Source organism: Pavona decussata, unplaced genomic scaffold (assembly GCF_977016875.1).
Source record: "Pavona decussata unplaced genomic scaffold, jaPavDecu1.1 SCAFFOLD_105, whole genome shotgun sequence".
Classification (NCBI taxonomy): domain Eukaryota; kingdom Metazoa; phylum Cnidaria; class Anthozoa; order Scleractinia; family Agariciidae; genus Pavona; species Pavona decussata.
This window is the reverse complement of record NW_028145519.1, coordinates 142,104-169,189: the sequence shown is the minus strand read 5'-3', so window position 1 is coordinate 169,189 and position 27,086 is coordinate 142,104. Positions and strand designations below refer to the sequence as shown.

Sequence of the window (27,086 nt, the reverse complement as noted above, 5' to 3'; positions counted from 1 at the left end):
ATACGCCTACAATGCACTGCAGGCTTAGAATACTGAGACCTGTGTGATATGGGCTTACCTGTCATCCAAAAACTTATTTTAGCACATTCATCATCAGTATCATCATAAACTTTATTTCAACTAAGATTTAAGGTCATTTAAGAGTACAACAAAATGCTAAAATCTCCGATATTCATGTTTCTGTCTACACACATATTTGTAGTTGTTAGATAGCTGTATTCACACAGTAATTTGCAGTCTTGCAACCATTTGTTTGTGTTTTTTTGTGTTGTTGTTGTTGTTGTTGTTGTTGCTGTTTTGTTTATTTTGTTTTTTGTTTGTTTGTTGTTTTTCTTTTTACTTTTGGTTGCATACATTTTACATGCGCCTAAACGTTATCTGGTGTCAAGAGGTCCGTACACTGCTACATTATCACTGCAAAGCATATCGAACACATTAAATAAACTGATAGTTAAGTCATATTATTATACTAATATATGCTTTACCTTCTAAACCTCTTACTTGGGTTACCGTTTTTTCAGCAACCGTACTAGGCCGGGTTGTTCGAAAGCCGATTAACGCTAATCTACGATTAAAAGTTAATCGAGGCATTCATCTCGCTCGTTTAAAATGGCTTAAAAGGCTAATTTCAAGCTAAAGGTTAAGAAAAGTCTAAGGCAAAACTGACCGACAAAAACCTTTTGGGAGAATCTTTACTAATTATTCATTAAACTCGCATCAAAGTTCACGTTAATCCGGGATTAGCTTAATCGGGCTTTGAACAACTGGGCCCTGATCTCTAACCACAAAATGTTATTTGGAATTCAAAAATATTCTGTCTTTACATTTTGTATAATTTTCAATTAATTAGTTTTTATTTGTTGGTATATTGTATACAAGTGAGATTTCCTCAAGGTTGTATTAAAAATCATCAGTTGTAATTAAAATAGTGTTCGCAGATGGACTCTTAGAAATAATAGTAATTTCAACAATATCGATGAGACGAAAAATATGACATAACGCAAACTCAACCCCAAAATATTAGGTCCAGAAAAAGTCCTGCCGGGATCGAGTGAGGGGGAAAAATCATTATCAAAAAGAAACTTGAGGTGTTTATCATTGCACAAAAATCCGAAACAACAGGGTGGTTTTATGAGATAGATATATTAAGAATTTTCCGCTTAGTTCTGAGTTGTAATCAAGGGACATATTAATTTCGCCGAACGGGGCGCGAGGAAAGGGGGGATGATTCAATCCCGGTCTTCCGCTTCCCAATTAAGACCCTAGATTTTGTTCTTATTCCCACAAACGGCCAATCAAGCGCAACCTATAAGCTCCGCTAGTAGAGCCGGTATCCAGCCGGAAAACTGCTTCACTTTTCTGGCAAAATAAACCCAATCGGCAAATTCATTAGTGTCGGCTTTAAAGTATCGGCTTCAATCGATAAATATGACATTATAAAAATATATAGCTTTGGCTTGCAAAAATAACAGGAACCTTGGTGACTCGTGAAATACATTGTATTTATAGTGTAGCAACATCTATTCTCAATAAATTACTAAAAAATAACTTAATAATAAGTTTATCTCTTTGATTTCGATCTGCTATTGCTGGCCAGCCTGCTTCTTCTTTCTTACGCATTCCACGAGAAATTTGTACCGCAAAATACAGTCTTCCTAAAAACAAACAAAAAGTACTGGTAAACAACATTAAGATATTGTAGTGGTATTGCAGTGTTCTGGCTGGGGAGGTCGATACCGATAGGGACTACCTTATTACAGGAAATTAACAATGCACTTTATTAACGCGATTTTACAAAATTCGCGTTAACGTATCTGAATTAATGTCGATGTGAATTTAATGCACGCTATTTTACAACATTGTTATTTTAAAGCACCTTTATTTCATTACAAAACTTTATTAGTTCATGACTCCTCTATTGGCTCTTCAGAGTCACTATCTTTTGAATTGATAGGGTCTAGTTAGGCTTCAAAACCAAATTTTGGGCTTAAAAAAAAACTTAGAAACATCCGTGCACTTGTCTTGGAAGGTTTAATTGACGGAAGCCAAAACGCAGTTTGGCATTCAGAACCGTACAGTGCGAGTTTGCAGAATTATGAAAATCGCAGTATATAAAGCAAGATGCCTATCGAAAAATTCGCGTTAGTTTAATGCATGTAAACCTACCTTTTAAAAATTCGCGTTAATTTAGTGTAACGTAAATTTTCTTCGCGTTATTAACGTGCATTGTTAATTTCCTATAATAAGGTATTCGATACTACTGATGTCTCGAAGAGTTTTAAAAGTATCGAAATTTTCGAACGGTATCGGCCATTTTCGATACTATTCGATACTGGTCACATGACCACTTGGAAGGACGTTGGATGTAAATTTGATGCTGTGTTCAAGTAATTGGTATTTCTATGAAACGTAATCCCCCTCAAACTCATACATGTTTACTGCTGTTTCCTTGCACAAAATCTAATTACCTACCAATTTGTAGGTACAGTTGGTGGCAATCGATCGGGGTATAGGTTCTGTGAAGTAGCGACATCGATATAAAAAAATGCAAACTGCCGTTATGCATCGAGCTCGTGTCGACTCGAGTTGAGAAACTGGTGCTGTCTTTTGTTTTAATTACGTTTGTCTTGAAAAGTTTTTACACAATTCAGTCTTATGGCTGCAATGGGATTAATTATTTTTTGTTTTGTTTTCTTTTATGTTGTTTGATTTTAGTTTTTTTTTTTTGTTTGTTTGTTTGTTTGTTTTTGGAATGGGATTAACTTAAAAAAACTATCTATCTATCGACTGTCGTAAAACTAAATAAAGTACACGTAACGTGATGTGACCAATCACAGTAGACTTAGTGACGCAATGACCCAATCAGACCTCAAGGAAAAAACAACATGCAACCAGCGCCGAAGACACAGGTAAGCCGAGTCGTTAAATACCCTTTTAGTTTTGGTTTTCCTCGACGCACGATAACTCACAAGGTCTGCCTTTAGCAGTTAAGAAGCTTCTTAAAGAAAGTTTTCGCCGTACCAAACTTGATGACTCAAAAGCAAAAGTCACTTAATTACACAATTCAACCAATTGTCTAGATTTGGAAAAATTGATTTTCGCCAAATGTCGTTCCTCCAATATCAACACGTAAAAAGACCCCCTTTTCCTCCCAATAATACTTCAACTCTGCAGCCCGACAGTCTTACCTTTGTTTTTCCAGGCACTGCCTGTGCTATGTAGGTCCACCTATCAGACACTGTCTTGGGATATTGTTGAAGAGCAAGCTCCAACTGCTTCTGTTGATTCTGGCTCCACACAGTGCTGTCATGCGCACTACCACCCGCTTTATCGCTACCAATCAAAGCCTCTGACGTCTTGTTACTTCCCTCGGTAGCCGCTGACCCTGCAGCTGCTTGACTCGCGGGACTGTCTACACCGTTCTTTGCTGTTTGCTTGCTCTTGGATTTTCTGTTTTGATTTTGAATCGTGTTGCTTCCAAAGTTGTAGCATTCGTCCGCTTGATTCAAGCATTCATCACTGACTATCGCTTTCTTTTTGTTCATTACTAAGGTGCTCAGGTCGCCTGTTCCTTTAAACAAAAGAAAACAAACAAACAAACAATTCAGTGTGAAGAGAGCTTTTTGCAGCAGATTTTCCGAAGAGACTTTCAGATCTTCTATGTCTCCAGAAAACAATCGAACCGCAAGAAGGAAGAAACCGAAGCACTCCTATTGTGAAAGACTGATTATATTTGTCTGCATGTCTTCCAAACAAATAACAAACAGGATCGCAAAGATAAACCCTAAGAGATTGACACATTGCGGCTTTCCCACGAATCTCCGGGTTTTTTAAATTCACGCAATCGGCGATTTTCAAGATGGCGTTACTTTACTTCAACTACCAGAATCCTCTTCGTTTTCCTTTCTTATTTAAATTTTGTAATCCCAGTGAGGTTTAGATAAAAATGTCCCTAATTTGCAAGAGAAAACAACAAACGGAAGGATTCTGGTTTGCAAGCTAGGTGTCACCGTTTTCCACGAGGACGAACTAACTTACTGAAAACAAGTCATGTTTGTATATGTATTTCTATAACTAACCTGCGTTGGAAGGATGAACAGGAGCTCCATAAGACTGCTTTATCTTTTTCATCTGCTTTGTAACCTGAAATAAAAAATACTGAAAGTTTAATGGGGAAGGGTCACGGAAGTATTGACCCTTTGTTATTAAAATGGTGCAACAATACTCATTGATTTAGTTACAAAATAATTCTAGAACACCAAGAGAAAGAAATAAACTAAAATTCTTGAAAGGAGAAATTCATGATCTGTTTTAGCGGATTTTGGATTTTGGGGAAGTAGGGATGGCGCAGTGGTGAGAGCACTCGCCTCCCACCAATGTGGTCCGGGTTCGATTCCCGGTCTCGGCTTCACATGTGGGTTGAGATTGTTGTTGGTTCTCATCCTTGCTCCGAGAGGTTTTTACCCGGGTACTCCGGTTTTCCTCTCCCGTTAAAAACCAACATTTCCAAATTCCAATTCGATCCGGAATCTAAGGGCCACAGGTTTGTCAGTCATAACAGACTGCCAACCTCGTGAAAACAAAGTTGATTTATTTATTTATTTATTTATTTATTTATTTATTTATTTATTTATTTATTTATTTATTTATTTATTTATTTATTCAATTAGAGAACTTGAAAAAGTTATCCCAACTTTGTTGAAAGTTGCAATCCATTCCTACCCTGTCTATGACCAGAGTGCACTCGGGTGGTAATTAATTGAAAACAAAACTGAACCGTTATTTTTAGCTTCTTGTTAACAGAAAAACGTTTTTGGCTTTTTGAAATAACATCAAATCGCCATGACACTGCCCCTTTAATTTAAGAATTCTTAGAAGTGGGAAGCAGGGATGGCGCAGTGGTGAGAGCACTCGCCTCACACCGATGTGCCCCGGCTTCGATTCCCGGACTTGGCGTCATATCATATGTGGGTTAAGTTTGTTGTTGGTTCTCGTCCTTGCTCCGAGAAGTTTTTCTCCGAGTACTCCAGTTTTCCCCTCTCCTCAAAAACCAACACTTCTAAATTCCAATTCGATCTGGATTATTGTCAAGCACTTTATCATGAGCCTCTGGCTCGGGAGATTGCGCAAGCACTTCCCGTGTTATTGGCATTAAAAAAATACGTTCACCAAATTCTTTCCACAAAAGTAAAGATCAACATAGAAACAACAACAAAAATAATATTTCTGAACGTAAAGCAGAAACGCGCCACCAACCTCGTCAACCGATCGTCCTATTTCCACGGCAATCTTCTCCCAGCGGTTCGGTGTTCCCCCGGGAAATTTGATCATAGCGCGGGTCAGTAGAGATTGATCATGGTCTGTCCACTCACCTGACTAAAAATTAATTATAATAATTAGTACTAATTATGATATTAATTGTAATAATTATTACAGTACAAGTTACATTGACACTCGTGACATTCGTGTATAGCGGTGTCTGATTTGTCCCCAGTCGTCTCCTTTGTCGTACATGTCAAGCGCGCGCTGGGGATGATGGGAAGGGAGAAGGAAGACAGAGAGACATCATCCTCCGGAGATCCTCTTTTTCGCGTACAACACGCGCGCGCTCCTCGCGATGTTTTAACCAGAGGCCTATTGACTGTTGAAAGAACATGAATGCAAAATTCTATGCCTATATTGTATTGTAGCAATTACTTTCATTCGCTTGTGGGTTCTGACTTAACGAGGAGTCCAACTGCACCTCTTTTGTCGTTGGCTATAACCAAGGGAGGTGTAAAAAGCAACCTCTGGTAAAGTGACAAACTTTAAAGTTCCCTGTTATTAAAAAGTGAAGCTATTTTAAAGCGTTTATGAACAAAGCCCTTTTCAATACCTTCTCTGTCAAGGAACTCTGCTCCATGCTTTCTGTGGTTACGTTTACTACATTTGTGACCGGGGCGCCTTCCCAGTTGGCATCATCATTGTCTTCCTGAGGAATGTTCACCCTTTGCCTTTTTCTAGGTCTTGCTGGCTGATCTAAGGGGTAAAAATCAAATATAAGAACAAACAAACATAACTGTTCTTTTGTTGTGGTTCACGACCAAAACATAGCTTTTAAACCGACATCTTTTTGTGCTTACGTCGTTGGATAGCCATACGGCCGAAGTTCAACTTCCCTATAAACCTTCATGACCACAAATGTCCCCATACCTTCTGTCTCCTCGTCATCTTCTTCTTCTTCTTCTTCCTCGATCTTTTCTTTTCTCCTTTCTCGCCAGTATTCCAGCAGAGCTTGATATCGTTCAGGCAGCGATTTACAAAACCCAACCAACATCTGAGCCACTTTAAACGGTAACAGGTCGAAAAATGTGGGTTTGGAAACACCTACTTCTTGAACTAAAATACAGAAACATAGGAACACTATTCATCAATAAGAAATAAATAACCTTTTAAGTCGTTTTTAACAGTGATCAGCATCAAATTTCTCCTTGTAATGTCAATGCTTATTTAACCCCTGAGGTCACATAAGAATTAAGGATATGATCACCCAAGGTGAATTTTCTTGGTATTTTAATAACCTCTCCCCAGTACTTTATAAGAAACGTATGGGGACAAGGTAGGAAAATTTGTTCATTGATATTAGGGCCAGGGGTTAAGGTACATGTAAAGTCGCACAGGAAAGAAACATAGTCCACACAACTAGAGTTTAATCCAGTTTCTGAAACATGAAGCAACTAGGAGTATTGCAACTCCTCCTTGGATGGAATGCAAGTCCATCACAGGGTTACCCCCAGCAGTATGTTGCCGGGAACCATTTATACACCTGGGTGAAGAGAGACAATGTGGAGCAATGTTTTATCTAAGGAGGCATGAAGGTGGTTGAGGTTGGGCCTCAAACCATCAAGCTTCAGGTCTATATTCAATCAATAAACGACATGACTACACCACCATCCTTCTCATTACACTGGGAAAATATAGGCTCGATTACCAGCCGCTGTTTAGGAAAATATCATTTAATATTTTCATTATTTTTACATTACGTTTCTCACCCAACATGTCTGCTAAATCAGGAATGTCCTCATCACTCAGTTTGGATTTCAGTTTGTTTTTGTTCCTCTTCTTGTCTTCTCGTTTCTTCTTGGAAAACAAGAGTTCTTCCTGCAAAAGAGAAAGGTCAACAAAACAATGGTGTGATACTTTTTCATGAACACTTGGTCAAATGCAGTGAAATTTTGTCAGCAAACTGAGGTCTTATTATGTATTTACGTTTGTATATGTTATTTATTTACGTAATTTATCACTGACTGCTGTCGCTCTTTCTCTCCGCCCGCCTCGACTAGCACCTGCTATTTGCGGGCGGAAATGTTTATTGTTTATTAAGGATTATGAAATAAATGTGAATGTTAGCCAGGTCTTGAAAAGATATTTGCACTTAATTAAAGAAAAAAATGGTACCCACTGGTATCTATGATGTGATTTTAACCATCCCTACCATGTTGCATTTTATTTATTTATTTTTTTACCTTAATTTGAAGCTTTTTTGCATTTAAAAGCTGCAAATTAAGATAGACTCACCTATCACATGTGCCGATCAGCAAAATTTTGTAGTTTTGAATTTTGATGTTTTAAAACCGTTTCTATTAAAGACCTGACTTCCTTCAGTTATCTTGGTATGAGAAATGAATCATACTCATCAAGACCTTTTAAAGGATATATCACACATGAGCAAACCTTTTTGAAAGTTGGGCAAAGAAAATGTAATGATGCAAAGGGTTAAGGAGGTCACACTAGGCTCCCATAAGCCAATTTCTACAAGCACTTGGACCTCTATTCCACTCAACACAAATTCCAGTTCAGGGCCCAGTTGTTCAAAGGCCGATTAAGCTATATAAATCCTGGGTTAACGTGAACTTCGATTCGACTATATTTACTAATCCAACGATTTGTCCAAAAGATTTTGTCCGTTAAGTTTTGCCCAAGACTTTTCTTTACCATTAGCTTAAAATAAGCCTTTAAAAATCATTCTTAATGAGTGAGATGAAAATCTTGGTTAACTTTAATCCTGGATTAGTGTTAATCGGCTTTCGAACGTGGCCCATAGCATAACAACTGGGATTACTCTTCCCTCGTCAAAGTTTGAGTAGTGGAGCCAAGGAAAAAGCAACAAAGCTGACAAGGGATTTTGGGAAATATATTATACACGCCCAGGTGGAAATCTTATTAAGATCTTGTAAGATCTTGTAAGATCTTGTAAGAATCTTGTAAGAATGAAAATAACACGAAGATCTTAATAAGATATTGTTAAGATTTGTTAAGATTTCAGATCTTAATAAGATCTTACGACACTTCTTTACAAAATCTTAATACAAACTATACAATCTTCAGCATTTTAAGATCTTAAAAGTTCTTACAAGATCTTACTAAATTCTTGTAAGATACTTGTAAGAATCTTGAAAAAATTCTCAACCTAACAATCAATAAGATCTTAACAAATTTTAATAAGATCTTATCCATTTCTTAATATTTTCTTATTCAGATCTTGTCAAAATTTGTGACAAGATCTAATAAGAATTCTTGTGAAGATCTTAAGAATTAACTTACAAGGATCTTGTTAAGATCTTGCTATGAGTTAAAAATAAGATCTTAAACAGATTTTGATAAGATCTTACCTATTTCTTAATGTTTTCTTAATAAGATCTTAATGAAAATTTGTACCAAAATCTTACAACCATTCTGATTAAGATCTTACTACCTTACAATTATCCCCCTTGGTAAAATCTTAGCACGAATACCGGTAATTAAGAAGAAGATCTTTTAAAAACAGTTTTCATGAAGATCTAGTAAAAAAAAAACCTTCTGTTATCTCAATTCTTTATTAAGACCTCATAATATCTTACAAGAATCTTCACAGGATCTAAGAATAAATGCCAGGAAGACTCTCTGTGATAATCTCTTTCTTCAGTGTCCTAAGTTGATAAACGCTATGTAGACATGTGTGTTTCTAAAAAATGGCGTAAAAGATATGACTGTCAAGACTTACAGTTTGCAGCTTACAGATTGTATTCACATAAAAAAAAACTTAATGCACCGTCCAACACTGAAACGCATTTGTGAAAACACTAATACCTACCAACCTTCTTTGATGAATCTAAACTCCATTTAATGCCAAAAAGAACAACAGTGCTTTAAATCATAATTCCTACGATTTTCATGTACAATGCTAGCTTTTAAAATGAGCAAGAAAACGTGGATAAACGTGGGCTGGAATCACACTGAATCACAGCAACACAGGCAACACCGGCAGCCATCTTGGATTTCATTCAGACTGGGAAGACTGGGCACCATTTTGGTCAGCAGATATGCCACTGCAGGCTCGGAGAAAGACCGATTCATGTTAGATTTTAGGGACACAGCGGCAAAACGTCTACGCATGCGCCAAGTTTGGGCATTTCCGGTCGAGATCACGCTTTCCGGTTACGGTTATGTTTGCTCGGCGTTCTTTCGTTCTGTTGGAGTTTTAAAACTCTCCTGTTGTGGATCAGTAACCACATGTGAAAGATAAAGTGGACCAATGATTAAGAAAAGGTAAGCTAACCATAATTTCTTACAATTGTTGGTTCTGAAGTCGAGTGGTACTGATTCTCTTTTAAAAATGTGAATTGACACTGATTCGATGCGTGTTCGCCCGCCATTTCAGCACCAGCCCAAGTCATGAATATTTTGTCGTTGGTGAATTCGCATTTTAACACCTAGCTCTACTATTGCAGTTTGTCCGTTCTTTAACACATCAAATGTTCTCGGAAAGACTACTGCTACACATTCTCATTGATATTTTTTTTTAATTTGACTCAAGGGAGACGCAAGGTTTCAAATAAGTAACGACGCAAGTTTCACTCAGTCAGTCATCTTGTCCGGTAAATGAATGACCTCAAACCTTGAAAATTATGGTCGCCAAAGCATTCAACCTGAAGCGAAAGTTACAACATGCATGCAAGTATGGCTGAAAAAATGTTCTGGTGGCGAAATAAGTTGGTGAAAACCGCCCACTTGAACCACTTCTGTTTTGACCCGGCCAAGCATGCTACTTCGCGTTTCATGGAAATTTCATTTTAATTTTCCTCTCAAAAAAAAACAAAACAAAACAAAACAAAAAAAACAAACAAAAAACGAAAGAACAAAAAGCAATTGGGAAAAATGCCACTGAAATGCTCGAATAATGATTAATGCTTTTGCTGCACTAAGAATTGATAAAAAAGGCTAGCATTTATGCAAAAGCCTAAATTTGCTCAAGATAATAAAAGATAACTAAGAAAAAGCTCGAAAAAAGGCATTGAACGGATAACTAATGCTTTTTAGACTGAATTTTACATTGCAATCAACTATTAAGCATGTCTTCATTGGAGTTGAAGGTTTTCTGTAGACTTCAAACATGTCTTTCATGCACAAAAGAGCTGACATGTCACTTACTTCTTTTCTTTGCAATGCTAAATCAACTGAAGCAAAGCATTATTTTGTGTTGTAAACAAAAGGCAAAAATTCGTTATAGTTTAAAACCCTTGAAGTAATGTTCAGTGCTGAAGTGAAGGTGAACTTTTAAGAGTTTAACAAGGCAGCATGTACAGTGTATGCCCTGATAGTGATGTAGCTCCTTCAATATTTTACAAAAGTGAGAGAGCAAATGTTAAATGAAAGCGACAGCTGTTGTTTTATGAAAAAAAGGAGTTCCTCTGCTTTGTCAACTGTTGCAATGCCAATCATGGCCCCAAGCTGACCATGTAGATGACTATCCATGATGAGGATGTTGTTGTCTCTTCCAACCATGCAGATAGTTTTTCCATTCATAATAACAATGGCAGCGAGGTTGTCTTCTTGGGTAAGGCGCGGCAAATAAAATCCCAAGGAACTTTGAGGTACTGCTGGATTTTCATTTATGATTGAAAGATCAAGAGAGTCTTCCAGTTCTACATTGCCAGTAATGTTAGGGAGGAAACGAATTGCATTGTCTACACTGTAGTATTGCCCAGAGCCCTGTGTTATTTTATCATAAATTTGATTTCCAAGAGACATGCTGTTGATCATCAAATTTATCCAGGCGGGAGGTAGGGAATTGTGCTGGTTTAATGTCAGAACAGACTTGTTGACAAAATAAAATTTTGAAACCAGTAAGGCTATAAAAGTGCAAGCATTTGAGCCATTTCGTCCAAATAGAGTGGACTGTGAAAATTGGTATGGAAAGAACCAGATGATAGAAGATCCAAAGGCCATTTTTAAAATGTTAGGGCGAAAAACAGGAGTATTGACTGATTGATGTTGTGGTGGGGGTGACGTTTGTTGCTGTGGTTGTACTGGCTGTGCATGTTGAGGTTGTGGAACAGTGAATGAATCTAGCGTGTCATTGATTTTCCTTTGCCAAGCTTCTGATTGATAGTAGATTGCCTCATTACTGTTACAGTTGACGGTTACCTCCTCCTCATCATCAGGGCTTTCATTTGTATTAGTTGTTGATGGTGAAGTTGATGGCTTTGTTGGTTCCAGTAAACTTTGATTAAAAGATTGTGACAGTTTTTTCATTTCATCCAAGAGTGGTTTGGTACAGATAGGACACTGGTTGTTAGCCATGTTATAACAAGAAAGGTGAATAGTGTGGAAACAGGAAAGACGAATTGCAGACTCAGTTGTGTTTACAGTACAGTCTTTGAAGTCACAAATTTTTAAATTGTTAGGTAGAGTGTTTGTGCTGTTGCTATTTTGTCTCTCAAATGTATAAGCTAATGGAAGTGCTTTACTTGTGATATCAGTGTTAAAAGTTTCAAGATGGTACTTCCGTTCTCCGACAGGTTTCCCTCTTGCATTTGTTGTTGGAGGAACCTGAAAAACAAAGAAATAGTCTTGTTTTATTTTCTTACTATTGCAGCTACCCATGTAACTCATTAGGTTTATTGTTTATTTACACATTTGCCCAACACTTGTCCAGGTGTGACAACATCAGGACACAGAGTAGTCTACTTGAGGCTCTCTTTGTCACAGCTTTAAAGGGTCATTGGTTTGGGAGTGAAAATGCATGTCAGTGTTTCAGGGATGAAACAGGTGTATTATCTTAATCTGTTTTGTCAAGACACAATAAAAGTTCTAAGTAAGTTATTGAGCCTAGAGTTCTTTTCAATTCAATCTTTAGAGCATGTAACAACATCATTAGATCTTAGTGCTGCAGCCAGGCTTGTAGCAAGAGTATCCAAGAGGCTTGTCATTTTGAACATTTTGAAGGATTGAGGGAAATTCATCTGCACCTACACAACTAGACACCCTTCTGGTGAAAACCTTGCATCCAGCATTATTTTTGAGCTACAGTTCACCATTATTGTAAATGTTATTGTGAAAATTAGTATGATAGAAATATGAGCAACCAAAGGGCTTGTGCCAGCCTCCGAGTAATAATATGCTTATGACTTTACCATTCTTGACTTCCCAATATTTTGGCCTACTCTCTTGATTATGGCAAGCAAACTCTCAGCTGTCTTCCAAACAACCATCTCCAAACTTTTCTCAGACATTCCTCGGCAATAGGGCTTGACAAATTCGGCCATGAAGGCTTGGTTTGACTTAGACATGGCTAAAGTGATTGCCTTTTTACGTATTTCCTCAGCACAATTGTGGGCTTGGGTTGCTGCTCTTAGTACACTATGCCATATTTCCACCTTCTTTTCAGTTATTAGTGACATCCAGTTTTCTTTGCAGGAGTAATAGCAATTAAAATTGAATTTTTGATGGTAAATGTCACTGAGCATGGAAAGAGTGGACCTGTCATAATGATGGCGTTTCCAAATAATAAACAACAAAGCAAATCGAAACATGACAGAAATGTAAGTATTCAGGTTCCCAGAGCGGAACATCACTGGATAGTGGTAGAAAGATAAAGGAATGACTTCGTCCAAAAGGTGCAATATACATGCAAACTCAGCGTCCTTGCACAGTTGAAATTTCTGAAGAACCTTTGTTCGTAGCTGTAGCCATCCCAGGAAAACAGCGTTTATTAGTAAATTTATTCTGAAAGGTTTAGGTTTATGTGGAAGCTCTGATCCAAATGTTTCCTTATAGACGTTGGACAAAACAAAGTGGTAGATTTGCATAATGTCTTCTTGCACATTTAAAGTTACATGAAAGGGACCCTGTTCTGGAATAATGGAAAGCAAAGCTGATTCTTCATTCACTTCCTGGGCAATAAGTTTCTTAAAGTAATACCAAGTAGGCCAGTCTCCTGGGGTTGGAAGAGCATACTTCTCAAGATACAGTTTTAGTTGAGGAGCAACCTCGAAGGAGTGAGACAAAGCATTCAGGTAGTCTTCCTTGCTTTTCAAAGACTGTTCAAATTCGTCTATAAGTAAACATGAATCCAAATGGCTAAGGTCATCATTTGATCTTCCTGAGTACACCCTGGTGACAACAAAAAGTGACATTTGTAATAATTTTAACCACACCAAAAGGAACATACATGTAAACCTAAACTTGACTCTATGATGTTGCCAGCAGTTATTAATTTTACAGCCCATGCAAAATGTTTTGTAGGAGTAGGTAGCACAGCTAAAGTGTACATGTTAGTCCAAAGGGGTCTTGAGGATATAAATTAACTAGTGTGCTTTAGTGGCAAAATTGTTGGCCTCTGGTAAATTTTGTAAGGGCCACTATAAACTGTTTTGATGAAAATTATAGCCCCTTTATTGTTTAGAGGCCTGTATTGATTTTATGCAATGTGCAGAGCAAACTTTAAATGGCTTTCAACTTTGAGAGTCTGGTTTGGTGAAAATGTATTTTAAACTACAGTATGTGCAAGCAACATTTAGACATTGACAATACCTAAATTCTTTGAGCTGAGCTTGGATGTTCTTTGGTTCCATTGTTCGTTGCTCTTCTCTCATGCTAGCCAGAAATGTTGATTTAAGTGTCCCCATGTGCTCTTGGACAAGTTGAGAAATATAGCTAATATCAATTCCACCTCTACATGTCTTGTTTTCACCTTTGGAGCTGATTGTAACAATTCTATGGATTTTGGACTTGTCAGGGGGTAGATGAATGGCTGGTACAGTAAGTTGAATGTCCAGCAAATTGGATGCCATGTGTGTAGCAAGGGACAGTTTCATGTTAGCACCGGGTAGCCGTATGGTCTGAATGTTATGAAAATCATCCAGCAAGTAAATCATTAAACACCCATCCTGTAAACAAAAGTTAAAATTAGTCTGAGGAATTGTGTGAATACAATCTGCATATTTTTTTCTGCTTGTAGGTTTTTTTGCTTACGGTCTTATCCAAAAATAGGTGGACACTGCACCTTGTCAGATTTGTTGGAAACCATGGGGTGACATCACTTGTGTATATTTCAATTCCCTTAACTAGATCTGTTTAAGATAACCTCTTTCAGGGAGACAGATAGAGCTGGTCCCAAGGGTGACTGCCTTTGAGAGAGTTGACTGTACTCACTTTGATTGCATTTGAAATCTTATTGTGAAGGAATTTTGGCTGCTCCCTAAGTAGCATGGATTTATGTCCATCAACATCTCTTGGACTGGTGCTGAAGCCTAAAATTCTGCCAGAATTTACCACATCTCTCGATGCCCCATGTTGTTGAATAAATAACCCTTCCTCCTTGTGCATTAGATTTGTCTTCTGTGACCTGAAATAATGATAATAAATACTATTTGTAGCCCCTTTTTAAGTACACTGTAAGTAAAAATCTGAACAAATTATTAACATTTATCTTGTTTATTTCATTTCAGGGTTTTGATATGATAGTAGTATATACTGAATGTGGAGATCTCATGGTGAAAGAAGAATCAATTGTGTAATCGTATTATAGGTAGATTCTAGATTTGTCTGCTGTCATGGTTGATAAACAAGATTGTTTTAATCACAACTTTGGAGTGTTCCTCATACGCAAGGCAAGCGAAAAAATATACTCAAGTCAAGTCAAGTCAGCTTAAAAGAAACTTAATATAACGTGATTTATTGTGTAATCAAGATTACCGGAAATATGCTATGATGTGCAACAAAACAACTGTTCTCTTTTCTTGTAATACACGATGCTCATCGCTTAGTCTTGGATCATCTCGCAAAATAGAATGTAAAATAAGATTAAAAAGGCCAGGTGCATTTTTCTCTGCAAACTTTTTCATCTCTGAGGGTGTGTACAGTGGGAGTACATTGTTGCCCTCATAGTGTTGGTGCAAAGCTCTCTGGAATCTCTCTACCAGGTAATCAAATGAATTTTCTGAAAAATATAACGAAAAAGGGATGCAGAATGTTTTATCTTTATAAGTACATGTAGAAACTAATAGATAGATAGATAGTTTAATGATCAATACATCGCAGCCCGAAAGCTGAATTGCGTAATTACAAATAATAAATCGACTAATAATGGTCATCACATACCCCATCAAGATGTTGAAATAAACTCTCACAACTAGTACCATAAGAAGTATGTGGAGGATAATAATATTCTCCCTGTATTTAAATAATAGTGTTCAGAATATGCATGTTCATACTGGGGCTTAATTGCATTCCCACTGGGGTTGGGGTTGCTTTTGTGTAAGGTACATAGATGGTTATTGTCTCCTGTAGCAGATGTTAAAAAAATATCACAATATCGATATTACTTATTTTTGCAGTGTAATATACATGTTGATAATCGGTGTAATCCTTGAGAAAGATGTTTGGTAGAAATGCTGTTACTGAAATATTTTTATTTTATTTTATTTTGATTCTATTTACTTTTCTTTTTTTGTTTTTTGTTTTTTTTTTTTTTTTTGGGGGGGGGGGGGCGCTAAGTAGTTGTGTAGTTAAACTGACCTGATGAGTCTTTGAAAACTGTTTCAATGCTGTTCCATACATGTCTTTCTACTAGGACATCTCCATTACAATTGACTTTTACAGCTCCAAACGAAGTTGGAATTGTCCTCCAGGTGTCCTGATTTGGAAGCACTATTCCACAAATCTCTTCCAAAGATTTAAGTCTTTGGAAGAGATAGTAGAATAGCTTCTGCACTTGAAGAATCTTTTGTCCAGGGTTGTCTTCACTGCTGGGCTGCAAATTCTTGTATAATTTTATGATAGGAGAGGCAGCAAATTGCCAGATCTACATAAAGTAAAAATGCTCATTTGAAAAAGAATACTGTTCTTTTTATGTTGTTTTGTAAACAAGGCAATGATAGAGATTTGATAAGAAATTATCAATTACTTGCTGCAATATAAAAGTTCTAAAGTCTTGCTGTAAGCCACTGACAGGTATGAGTGTGTGTGAGAAATAATAAAAATAAATTTGAGTCCTAAATGAAAGTCACTCTCAATAAATATCAATATTTCAGTTACCTTTTGAAGTTCATCAGCTGAGGTTTGTTTAGCCTCTCTGTCCTGTGGGAGAATCACATGTATAAGAATTGGGATCAGGTAATATTGTCAGTCATATCTGCAAACATTATTATTATTATTATTATTATTATTATTATTATTATTATTATTATTATTATTATTATTATTATTATTATTATTATTATTATTTCTTTTGTTAAATATACACAATAATTCAGGAAAAATGCCTTTACTTTGAACCAAAATACAACAGCTATTTTTATTAAGGTTTACTATTTGGGGTTGCAAACTTAGCAACTTTAATAATGAAAAAGTTATCTTTGTTTGTGAAAGTAAAAGGCAAACTTAAAAATTATGGAACAAATCATATAAAGAGCAAGGCAGGGTATGTTTGATAAAGAAAGACCGTACGTTTTGAAATATTGGAAAGGAAAAATATATTTCTCTGACCGTGAAACCAGCCTTGCTCTTTATATTATCTGTTCTGTAATTTATTGCTACAGGATCCGATATTTTTATTTTATCACGGTTGCCCTTGCAAGCACAGCTACTGCTCTTCACTTAAAAATTATGCACAACCCAGAACCCAAATTGGACAATAAAGGTCAGATTAATGTTTCCATATGCCTTTAACCTGCGCGTCAGCTGTGTCAATTATCATTAGCAAAGACATGAAACTAACCTTTTGTTTTGAAGTACGAGCCTCTTTCGGTTTATACTCTACATGCGTGGTGAACTTTTCTTCCTTGTCTACGTTCTCTGCACATTTGTTGCACCACCTTGTTCCCGGACGATACGGAACATTACCTGTTTTCCCAACAGCGTCCAGCACCGCATAAAGACGTGAAGGTATTCCGTTTTGGTGGAGGGTTCGCGAGTGGTTTTCTCGGGGAACCGAACACCGGTTGTTTTCTCTCCTTATTTCGTCCCAGTGGACCCGGCAAACTATCGAGCCAACTGGAAGTTCAGCGGCCCTGGCCAACTGAGGTGTCAAGAAGTAATGACGGCCTCCGCATTTCCGTTTCCCTGCCCTTTTACCACACTTCTCGTCTTGCGAGGAACAACATTTTAACAACAGGACAACAACAACCACGGACAACAAAACTTTTCTTCTCAAGCGCGAGGAAGTCGCATCTTCGAGCATGGTTTTCGTACTTGGTGCAAGCACCAAACCCCTTGGTGCAAAGGTTTGAAAACAGAAAAATAAATTTACTCACCAGGAAAACAATTTTTTTGCTTAAGTTTGTTTCGTAACTCTTGAGTTTTGTTTTTAAACTTCGCGCGACGGGAGTTTTTTGTTTACGCAATAGGTTTTAATAGCTAACCGGAAATACGACACCGACCGGAAGTTCAGTGGGTGGCACATGCGCATTGCTTTTTGCCGCTGTGTCGATTTTAGGCGGGATTCAAGTTTTCAGCACACATTTCCTCTGGATTTTACCTCTGTTAAAGCTAAAAAATGATGGCTTCAAGCAGGAAACTGTGGACAATCACTTTTTAGAAAGAGGTAAGTTTCGACACCAATCATTTTGTGAAAGACTGCATGAAAATGTGTGATCATCCACGCAAATTACAGACAACATGGATCCATACAGACAACGAGCATGCATATGTGCTTCTTGAAGATTGTTGAGGTGGTCATTCCCCATTTAGTTTTTATACGAAGCCTTTGAAAACGTTTTTATGGAGTAATTTGTAGCCGGGTTAATATCATCACAGTCTTGCTTTGGTATAAGCTGAAAACGTGAGTGATCGATCCTGATTTGGCGTGAAGATCAGTTTATGATCTTCGTGGAGTGTATGGCTCATTTTACTCAGATCAGGAACTAACAAGATTGTTACGGGTGAAAAGCTCACTGCAACATCGTCTAAAACGTTAATGACAGCCTAGCCAGTCACTGTGATCACTCAGAAGAACTGACTTAAAGTGCACAATTTTCGGTTTTACTGTAGATTTTCAACTCCATTTTGTAATGTCAAGGTCGAGACTCAAGACTGCAGCTTCAGAGTCAAGTCACCAAATCCTGCTCAATAAAGTCACTTATATTTATGACTGTTGGAGTCTATTTTAACTGATTTAATTTTGTTGTAAATCGTGACTTCTGCTACTTCTACTCAGGAACTATAATAATAATTAATTTTTGGTAACTTGCATAATGACAGTATTTGATCAGTACTTGATACCATAGTTCATTAGTTGAAAATAGCAAGCAAAATAAAGGGAATACTAAGTAACAATCTTTTTGATCAATGCAATCATGTTTTCTTAAAGAATGACTTATTTCACTGCAGGCACAACTACAATGTAAGTTGCACTGCCCAGACATACATCTGTACAGTTAACAATGAAATATATATTAATCATTATAATAATCTTTTTGTATTTGAGCATGGAATTTTCTTTTCAAATCAAAGCCACATGTAAATTTAGACTTGGGTTTCCTATGAACAAGGCAGCCAGTGCTGAGTTGTCTGCATGTGCTACTACAAAACATTGTGAGAATGCTGACTGAAGTAAGAGAATAATATAACACTGTGTACTCTGGTCAGGACATAAGTTAACATGACTGTCTTATTTTCCTGTACAGGTCCCTCTAGCCCTGGAGGTGCAGCTGAATAAAATGTGGGAGAAGATTAATTTTTCAATATTTTATTAATTTTATAAGTTGGAGCTGGCAAGCAACACTTGCAAAGTGAAAGCATCCGTGGTATTTTTCTGAGCCACCACAAATTATGAAAGTGCATGTTTAGAGCCAGTTGAACTGAGTGAGCATCTGTGAGTTAAATGCAGACCTTGTGAGAAAAAAAGGGTTTATTTTTATTTTTTAATGTTAATTTACTTATTTTAGCTCATTTTTTTTACTCAAGATTCACTTTATTTCTTGAAGTAAAAAATCAACGAAGTGCTTGTATTTTAAAGGTAGTGAATTTTGACCCAAAATTATGGTACCCTAATGACTCTGCCTCTTTGATCTCTGTGTAAATTTTCTGGGACACAATCAAACCAAATTGAGTTTAATAGGTTCACTTATTAATTTTTGAGTAAAACTCAGTTTCCAGTTCAGTTTATTGCATGATTTGTAAATAAAGGGGACAAAAAATTATCATTAAATGAAATAACAGGTTTTCTATAGATCATATAAACGGTTTTTCAACGGTTTTTTGAAGTCTTTGTTATAGTAATTTCACAATTTTATGGTGTGAGACCTTCTAATAAACTGTTAGTCAAATCTTGATTTTGTGTCCTATAATACCTCTTATGATGTCTTAAGTTTGAGATTGATTATTATATCTTGACTATCGACTTTAAGTTCCTTACTAAGATTCTTATCAGATTTTGCTAAGATCTTGTAAGATCTTACTGTAATCTTACCAAGATCTTGTAAGAATCTTACAAGAATCTTGTAAGAATCTTGTAAGAATCTTACAAGATCTTGTAAGAATCTTGTAAGAATCTTAACTAAGATAAGATCTTGTTAAGAAACTTAATAAGAATCTTACCAAGATCTTGTAAGAAACCTGTAAGAATCTTACAAGGTCTTGTAAGATCTTGACTATCAACTGCAAGTTCCTTACTAAGATTCTTATCAGATTTTACTAAGATCTTGTAAGATCTTACTGTAATCTTACCAAGATCTTGTAACAAGAATCTTGTAAGAATCTTGTAAGAATCTTACAAGATCTTGTAAGAATCTTGTAAGAATCTTAACTAAGAAGTAAGATAAGATCTTGTTAAGAAACTTAATAAGAATCTTAATAAGATCTTAATAAGATTTCCACCTGGGCCGGGCTAGCTTTGCAGGCTACAATTAACTTTCACTTACAGATATTGTTAATGACACTACATGTCTAAAATTTTATCTCCTGTAGATACTCAGTTGTTTACCTACCAGTTCAAATTTCTTTTCCAAATATATTGACCAAGCCACAATGTAATGCCCTATAGTTAGTATGAGGAAGATAAGGAGCATGAACTCTAACAGTCCCATCTTGCGCACTCTCCGGTAATAAAACACCGGCTGTCGCCAGTCAGGAAGGCCATCACGCAAAATGCCATCATATCTGTGGAACACAATTGACTGGTAAGCATTACTTACTGTCATGGGAAACCTAGGGACTATTTAGGTATTTGGCAGGAGATCGTTGTCATTTTTCATTGGTCAGTCATCTTGTTTGCTGTTTGTTCACTAAAGTTTGGCTTTAGATAGGTTTTTAGTGAAACACAGAACGGAAATGTATCTTGCCTCTAAGAATAATAAGGTAAAACAATTTCAGGCTAAATGGCAATTTTATATCAATGTTAGAGATATTCAGTATAATTAATTCAATAGTCTTAAGTAATGGAGGCGATATTGGTGACCTGTTATTAATTGCAGTGTACTTATCGCTATAAATGGAAATAGAATGTGGAAAAAAAAAGGTTTTTAGTGCAATTTTGTCAGCATATTGTTTGAACCCTTGGTGTCCTTGGCCCAGGGGGGTACTCCGGATTTCAAGTGACGGGGATGATCGAAGGATTTTTTTGGGTTTGAAATTTTCGATTCTGGGATTTTTTTTGGGTAGGAAAATTTGGAAGTATTTTTTTTGAGTGGCTTGATTTAAGTAGGGATTTCTTTGGGTTTCCAAAACAATCTGAAGATTCGTGGTAGTGCCAGTGTATCCCGGCCACGTTGTCATTCTGCATAATGTTATTGTTGAAACAGAAGACGTTCTTGGGTGTCTCAAGTGTTGTTAGAATGACTACCAGATACGGAAAAGATAACTTCAGATGGCATCATTAATAAACAAATTAAAACAAACTTTCAATTTATAATGTTCTTATTTTTTGTGATATATCATTTAATGCTTTCTGAAAATTTTTAAGGCTCGGAAATTCGGCATGGGATTTTTTGGGGGTTAATTCTTGGTCCAGGGATTTTTTGGGGTTTTGATTTTTGCACCAATTCGATCATCCCCATCACTTGAAATCCGGAGTAGGCCCCCTGGGGTCCTTGGGGTCTGGTGCCACTGCATTTGATGGGGAATGCATTTCCACATATTTTTGGCCACCCCTAAAGAGTGGTATGTTAGTGGTTTTTCCCATCTGGCATTGCACAATTCTTAGCTTTTGAACCAATACATGTATATTTTATTTTTGAAGTGGAATTTGCGATGATTCAATTCATGTTGTGTACATTAGGTTACATTCTTCACATGGTTGGCTGACTCATCCTAAATAAATTATTCACATTGCATGTCTCATGTTAGTGAAGTCAGAATTTGAACCTTACAAAACTCCTCTTAAAAATTTTACTCACAACTTACAATAGATCATAATGAGGATGTCTTAGCAAATATAAATAACACAGCTTCCAATAATTTATTATTTAAATACCTTTTTCTCTTTTCTTCATCTTTGAGAACTTCTGACACTGCAACAAGCTGAACATAAAAACAAAACCATTAAATTATTTGTATCATCTGTACAGGATGGGAGGTTACAGATCATGTTTCATGGAAAATTAAATCTTAGTTATTTGACAGTAAGCTTAGTTGATGATTTATCAGCTACATTGAATTCAACACTGCAGAAATGTGACATATAAAAAAATCTCAAAGAATGAAACTTTTAGCTCACTGCAGCTGTTCCCTGTACAGGGTACATAAAAGATCTGTCCCTGACATTTTAATGTCAAGCAAATACTGTTGAACCTCACTAATACAGTCAGTAACGGATCAAAGAAATCTGGCTGCACTAATGGGTGACTGGATTGAAGGGGAATTATTACATAGAAAGATGACTACTGTAGCTTTTTTCCCGGCCAAAATAAAATGGCAGTAACAACAAGGTGTCCATATTTATAGTGTGACTTAAGTTAACCGTGGTCTAATGTGAATAAAAAATAAGAAAAGTCTGTCAAGGATAAGGCAGTTTACTTTGTGTGTCTGTGAGTTTACTAAATCCTTTTATTATTTGCTGAAAACGTTTTATAATTGTGAAGTATGTTGAGACTAATCGGCACTGTGTGTCTGTGTTAAATTGATTCACCTAATGGTTCCTGAAATGTTTTTAGTAAAATTAATCACACAATGATTTAGCAAGCTCACAGACACAGAAAACCTTATCAGCTTTGAACTTTCAGGATAAAAGCCTTATCCTGACTTATCACATTTTCTTATGCTTGATCACAGTTAAGACTTTAAGTTGTGGTCCCGGTGTAACTTGTTGTGCCGCTCCCCTGCCTGATGGGCAAGTCATTAGCAGAATAAACCTCAGTCATGTTCGTAAAAAAGCTACAGCACTAACTTTAAGAATCATAACAGGCAAGGAAGTGACTTGGTCAAGTGCAACTCAAAAGCAGCTTAATCAAAGCTAAACTGAAATTTACGTTTTATAAAACTTTAAGCCAACTTAAAAAGGCATGAGGAACAGCCAAGAAACCAAGAATTTTTACCTGTCTGAATTTTATTTCTGCGTCAGGCTCCTTGTTTTTATCAGGATGCAGTTGAAGCGAAAGTTTGCGATATGCTCTTCTGATATCCGCCTGGGTTGCATCCTGTGAGAAAATAGAGTTTACACAATTGTTAGAATTAAGTACCTCATTTCACCTTGAAGTCAAATAACTCTGTTGATGAAGCTGAAAAGATAAACAACAAAATTTTTACTTTTACATGTATGCATAAGGAACATTATATTTTGAATGAATAATTGAGCATATGAAACATATATTTAAACTGTGGGTGAAAGATTAGAAAGAAGAAAGACCCTCACAAGCTTAGGGGGTAACCGTGATTGCAATCTTTCTTCTAATGATAATTGCTTACCCCTTAAGTTAAAGGTCTGATATCAATATGCATTAATATTCTCCTGACTTGTCGAGAAAGAGGTTGATTGTTCAAGGCCGTGCTCTGAGATAAATTTTAGGGAGCCCTTTGGCCTCCCAACCATGTCAACTAGGAAGCCCAGCCCTCAAAGTTACAGTCCATTTGGGCTACCAGTAATTTTTCTTAGTCGCCCAAAGTGAATTCTTAGTCGCCTGAGGCGACTGGGCACTGCTAGAGCATACCCTTGCTGTTCTCCATTTATTTCTCATAGTACTAGTTGGTAGAATTTTGTTTAAGACGGTGCCTACTAATAAAGAAGTACCGGTATTTTTGTGAGGTTTATGACTATGTGGGTAAAGCAGATCTTAGCAAGGGCTATTGGAATCCAAAAAGAAAATAGGGAGAACCATGCATGTATGGCATTTTGTACAAAATTGAAGCTTTCTATATAACTCAAAAATGCATGGTTACCCCCAATTTTCTTTTTGGATTAACCAAAAGCACTTAAAGCCATACAATGTGCAGACATCTCTATTTTCACTGTACATGTGCATCTGAGACAGCCTATTCAACAACACTGGGAACTGCCTCATACAGACGTTCACAAAAAATAGTAATACAATATAAAAACGATTAAATCGATAAATAATTGGATGGATAAAAAACTCAATTAACTACTAAATAAAAAGTTCCGCAATGGCAGCCTTGAACTTGTCGCAATTGAGTTTGACAATGTTCTCGGGATCTGAGTTAATCACTGACGCATAATTAATTTATTTATTCATTTTTTATTTTTTGTTTTATTTTTTTTGTGTGGGTGTCTGTGTGTTTCTTTTCTGCATTTTTATGGATCCAGACGAGACGAAAAAAGAACTTGTGCAGTATCAAAAAGCCACTTTGACCTCATGAGACCACAGTCTCTAAGTCAATAGCCCATATACACATGTATATTTGCTAGACCATAAAATCGAGCGTAATTTTTTTTTTCTGTTCAGTATTTGATAGTTTCTTTTTCATATTAAGCCTGTGGCAACATTTCCTCGTTTCTAAACATTCCGATTTTTAAAACATTTTGTGAAGTAAAGCTCAATAACAAGCCATTGTTCGCTATTTTCTTAATTTAATTTAGATGCCAAGAAAGAAAATTTAAGTCAAACTTACTTGTTTTAAACCAAGAACATCAAAAAAATTATCCTTGATCTCTTCCACAAGATCAAATAATTCAAGGTCAATCGAATCCCAGCCATGAACGTTTCCAGATCTTGATAAAATGAAGAAGAGAAGAAGAAATCTGTTTAAAATCACACATTTTTCCGAAAGCGCCGCCATGTTGAAAATTTTTGTGCTGGGTGATACCCAGTCTCCCTGTGACGCACTCGATAGGACTGGGACGACGTTCTTTCTTTCTTTCTTTCTTTCTTTCTTTCTTTCTTTCTTTCTTTCTTTCTTTCTTTCTTTCTTTCTTTCTTTCTTTCTTTCTTTCTTTCTTTCTTTCTTTCTTTCTTTCTTTCTTTCTTTCTTTCTTTCTTTCTTTCTGCCTGTCTTTGATTTCGTTCAATCCTTACTTCCTTCCTTCTTGCATCCATCCAATCAGTTATTCAGTCAGTCAGCCAATCATTCAGTCATTTAGTCAGTCAGTAAATCAGTCAGTCAGTCAATCAATCAGTTGTCAGTCACGGTCAGTCAGTCAACAAATCAGTCGGTCTGTTGATCAGCCAGTCACTGATGGCTTTTTAAAGAGATCTGTTGTTTGCTGCTTTGTGTTTTTTGCCTGGGTTGTTTTGGTTTTGTTGTTGTTGTTGTTGTTGTTGTTTTTGTTTGTTTGTGTTGTTGTTGTTGTTGGTGTTGTTGTTGCTGTTGTTGTTGTTGTTGTTGTTGTTGTTGTTGTTGTTGTTGTTGTTGTTGTTGTTTTGCTGTTTTGTTTTGTTGGCGGGAGTGGTGGTGATCATGTAGTGATGGTGTAAACAAGATAGCAGACATATTAGCGTGTCTTTAGTTTCATTATGTATTTGGTCAAACGTAAGAAATTGAGCTTCACTCATCTTATAATTGTTCCAAGCACATGATTTCAAGAGTATTGAATTGACACCCGCAAAAACGCACATAAAAATTTAGTGCGCGACAGACCAAATGACCGAACAAGACGAATTCAAAATGAAATTATCATTTCCTGTTGAATTTGTCTTTTTCGCCGATTCGCCGCAAACTGGCTAATCAGTTTGGAAGAGGGCCTGTTTTCGGGGAAGCTTATTGTTAGCCTGCATTCGTGACAGGCGCTAAGAAGGGGAAAGGCAGAAGGGGAATCGGGCGCAACGCGCGAGGGAGCTTCCTTTGGCTGCTTTTCCCCACTATTTGGAGTACTTACGAAACTTTTGGATGCAGGGGACCACACGACGCAAAATAAACTCAGTGTTCTGAATACGTTCCGTTGCTGGATCTCTTGTAGTAGAAATGCACGTGCCAGACGTCACGTAGCCAAACTGATTGCAGGGTTGACACTACAGCAAAGGGCTTATCTAAATGGGCCAATATTTCAACTAGTACAACTAGTCTTCTTCAGGGCCAGAGTTACAATGAGAAAAACTAACAGCTCTTAAAAGTTTAAATTTGAACGTAAACATAAAAGGTTAATGGTTAACTAGTGTACATGACGTATCGTATATAATAGTACATAAGATGCTTTGCCGTAGTGTCAGCCCTGCAATCAGTTTGGTTTATTTTGGAGTACTTCCTTACCCTTCACCACCCCCCACAACCATGGGAAAAAACAGCTTTATGACTTTATAGTTGGGAGAGCTGATTATTCAAAGGTAGCTGGCTTCTGAACCTACTCATATTCAAATCTCAGGGCTACATCAACCCTAGCATGCAGAACAGGCGTTATTTATTATTATTATTATTATTATTATTATTATTATTATTATTATTATTATTATTATTGTTATTATTATTATTATCATCATCATCATCATCATCATCATTATTATTATTATTATTATTATTATTATTAATTATGTATATTTATTTATTTATTTATTTATTTTCTCCTTTTCAGGCGAGCGGAGGCAAGCACGAGACGAGCGCGGTGAGCGAGTCACGCGTGACAGGAGGCGCCACTACCGTCGCGCGTGACTCGCGCTCCGCTCTGGCCTTGTGCTTGCCTCCGCTCGCCTAAAAAACGAAAAAAAAAAAAACTAGCGCCTGTTCTGCAGGCTACACCAGCCTTGCCCCTCCGCTTTCTGTCACGCCATGAGTTTCGTGACAGAGAGTGGAGGGGCCAGGGCTGGACTAATCTAGGGGCTCACATCAGCTCTCATTTGTCCCCTTTCGATCAATTCGTTTCGGAAACGAGTCATAAGCCTATCGAAGCAGGGAAGCAAAAGCATTTTTCCTTACCTGGCTGTAAATCCCAGGACTTATGCTACAAATTTTACGGTATTTATGTGGGGATTTTACAGGGAACATGTGATTCCCGGCCAGACGGCTTGTCTGGCCCATATGTTGCTTGCACAGAAAACGCAACTTTACCTTTTAATTAAAAATGCCGCGTCGGTAAACTCTTTAGACCCTGGAAATGCATATGCAAGCAAAAATTCAAGGCTAAGTTAAAAAAAAAAAAAAACAAGGATCTATGATAACTCTTTGAAACAGCCGCCCGAGTACAAAAGATCACACAAAGCGCTTTTCAAAATGCAAGCATGAGCACAAAGACCATGACATTTAGCTTAAGATGTGCTGTTGCCCTTTTGTTCGCGCGCGTGTGTGCTTGCGCTTGCAATTTCAACGAGTAAAAAATCCACGCAGGAAATAATCTGCGTTGAGATTTGCGCCCGAGCCGCGATGTACACGGGCAACGGGATACACTTGTGCGGGACCGTTGTAACGAGCCTTTTACATCGGGGCTGCGTTTGCTATTTTAACAGTGATTTGCGTGATGACTCTGA

General features: G+C 37.0%; 3 protein-coding genes and 2 long non-coding RNA genes across 5 annotated transcripts; 1 reads left to right on the top strand and 4 right to left on the bottom strand.

The window, feature by feature from the left end:
• Positions 1-86: 86 nt before the first annotated feature.
• Positions 87-24,499, bottom strand: LOC146471220 (dnaJ homolog subfamily C member 1-like). Its single transcript, XM_085120952.1, has 11 exons — positions 24,304-24,499; positions 22,773-22,874; positions 21,713-21,759; positions 20,229-20,400; positions 7,032-7,140; positions 6,193-6,378; positions 5,876-6,018; positions 5,257-5,376; positions 4,080-4,143; positions 3,189-3,571; positions 87-1,655 (listed from the first exon to the last, which is right to left on the bottom strand). Exons 1-11 carry the CDS (start codon positions 24,469-24,471, stop codon positions 1,584-1,586), a joined length of 1,566 nt encoding a protein of 521 aa, XP_084977078.1. The 5' UTR covers positions 24,472-24,499; the 3' UTR covers positions 87-1,583.
• Positions 8,815-19,971, top strand: LOC146471221 (uncharacterized). The gene is made up of 3 exons (XR_014866814.1): positions 8,815-9,375; positions 17,738-17,845; positions 18,927-19,971. It is a non-coding gene; the product is annotated as an uncharacterized LOC146471221 (long non-coding RNA).
• LOC146471224 (uncharacterized) lies at positions 9,857-12,705 on the bottom strand. The gene is made up of 2 exons (XM_085120928.1): positions 12,435-12,705; positions 9,857-11,850 (listed from the first exon to the last, which is right to left on the bottom strand). The coding sequence occupies exons 1-2, from the start codon at positions 12,699-12,701 to the stop codon at positions 10,633-10,635; spliced, it is 1,485 nt and encodes a 494-aa protein (XP_084977054.1). The 5' UTR covers positions 12,702-12,705; the 3' UTR covers positions 9,857-10,632.
• Positions 12,757-14,744, bottom strand: LOC146471223 (uncharacterized). Its single transcript, XM_085121112.1, has 4 exons — positions 14,455-14,744; positions 13,834-14,189; positions 12,837-13,413; positions 12,757-12,780 (listed from the first exon to the last, which is right to left on the bottom strand). The coding sequence occupies exons 1-4, from the start codon at positions 14,626-14,628 to the stop codon at positions 12,757-12,759; spliced, it is 1,131 nt and encodes a 376-aa protein (XP_084977238.1). The 5' UTR covers positions 14,629-14,744.
• On the bottom strand, positions 15,796-17,723 carry LOC146471222 (uncharacterized). Its single transcript, XR_014866815.1, has 2 exons — positions 16,339-17,723; positions 15,796-16,105 (listed from the first exon to the last, which is right to left on the bottom strand). It is a non-coding gene; the product is annotated as an uncharacterized LOC146471222 (long non-coding RNA).
• Positions 24,500-27,086: the final 2,587 nt, after the last annotated feature.

What these genes read in the sequence shown, in the direction of transcription:
- LOC146471224 (XM_085120928.1), bottom strand. Translation starts at nt 12,701, where the DNA reads ATGTCACTAATAACTGAAAAGAAGGTGGAAATATGGCATAGTGTACTA. An exon ending in ATATTGGGAAGTCAAGAATG is followed by an intron (nt 11,851 to 12,434) that starts GTAAAGTCATAA and finishes TTTGTTTTTCAG; the next exon opens with GTTCCTCCAACAACAAATGC.
- LOC146471223 (XM_085121112.1), bottom strand. Translation starts at nt 14,628, where the DNA reads ATGCACAAGGAGGAAGGGTTATTTATTCAACAACATGGGGCATCGAGA. An exon ending in GCTCAGCTCAAAGAATTTAG is followed by an intron (nt 13,414 to 13,833) that starts GTATTGTCAATG and finishes TGTTGTCACCAG; the next exon opens with GGTGTACTCAGGAAGATCAA. An exon ending in ACCTGAATACTTACATTTCT is followed by an intron (nt 12,781 to 12,836) that starts GTCATGTTTCGA and finishes TCATTATGACAG; the next exon opens with GTCCACTCTTTCCATGCTCA.
- LOC146471220 (XM_085120952.1), bottom strand. Translation starts at nt 24,471, where the DNA reads ATGGCGGCGCTTTCGGAAAAATGTGTGATTTTAAACAGATTTCTTCTT. An exon ending in TAGGACGATCGGTTGACGAG is followed by an intron (nt 4,144 to 5,256) that starts GTTGGTGGCGCG and finishes TTTTTATTTCAG; the next exon opens with GTTACAAAGCAGATGAAAAA. An exon ending in TGTTCATCCTTCCAACGCAG is followed by an intron (nt 3,572 to 4,079) that starts GTTAGTTATAGA and finishes TTTTGTTTAAAG; the next exon opens with GAACAGGCGACCTGAGCACC.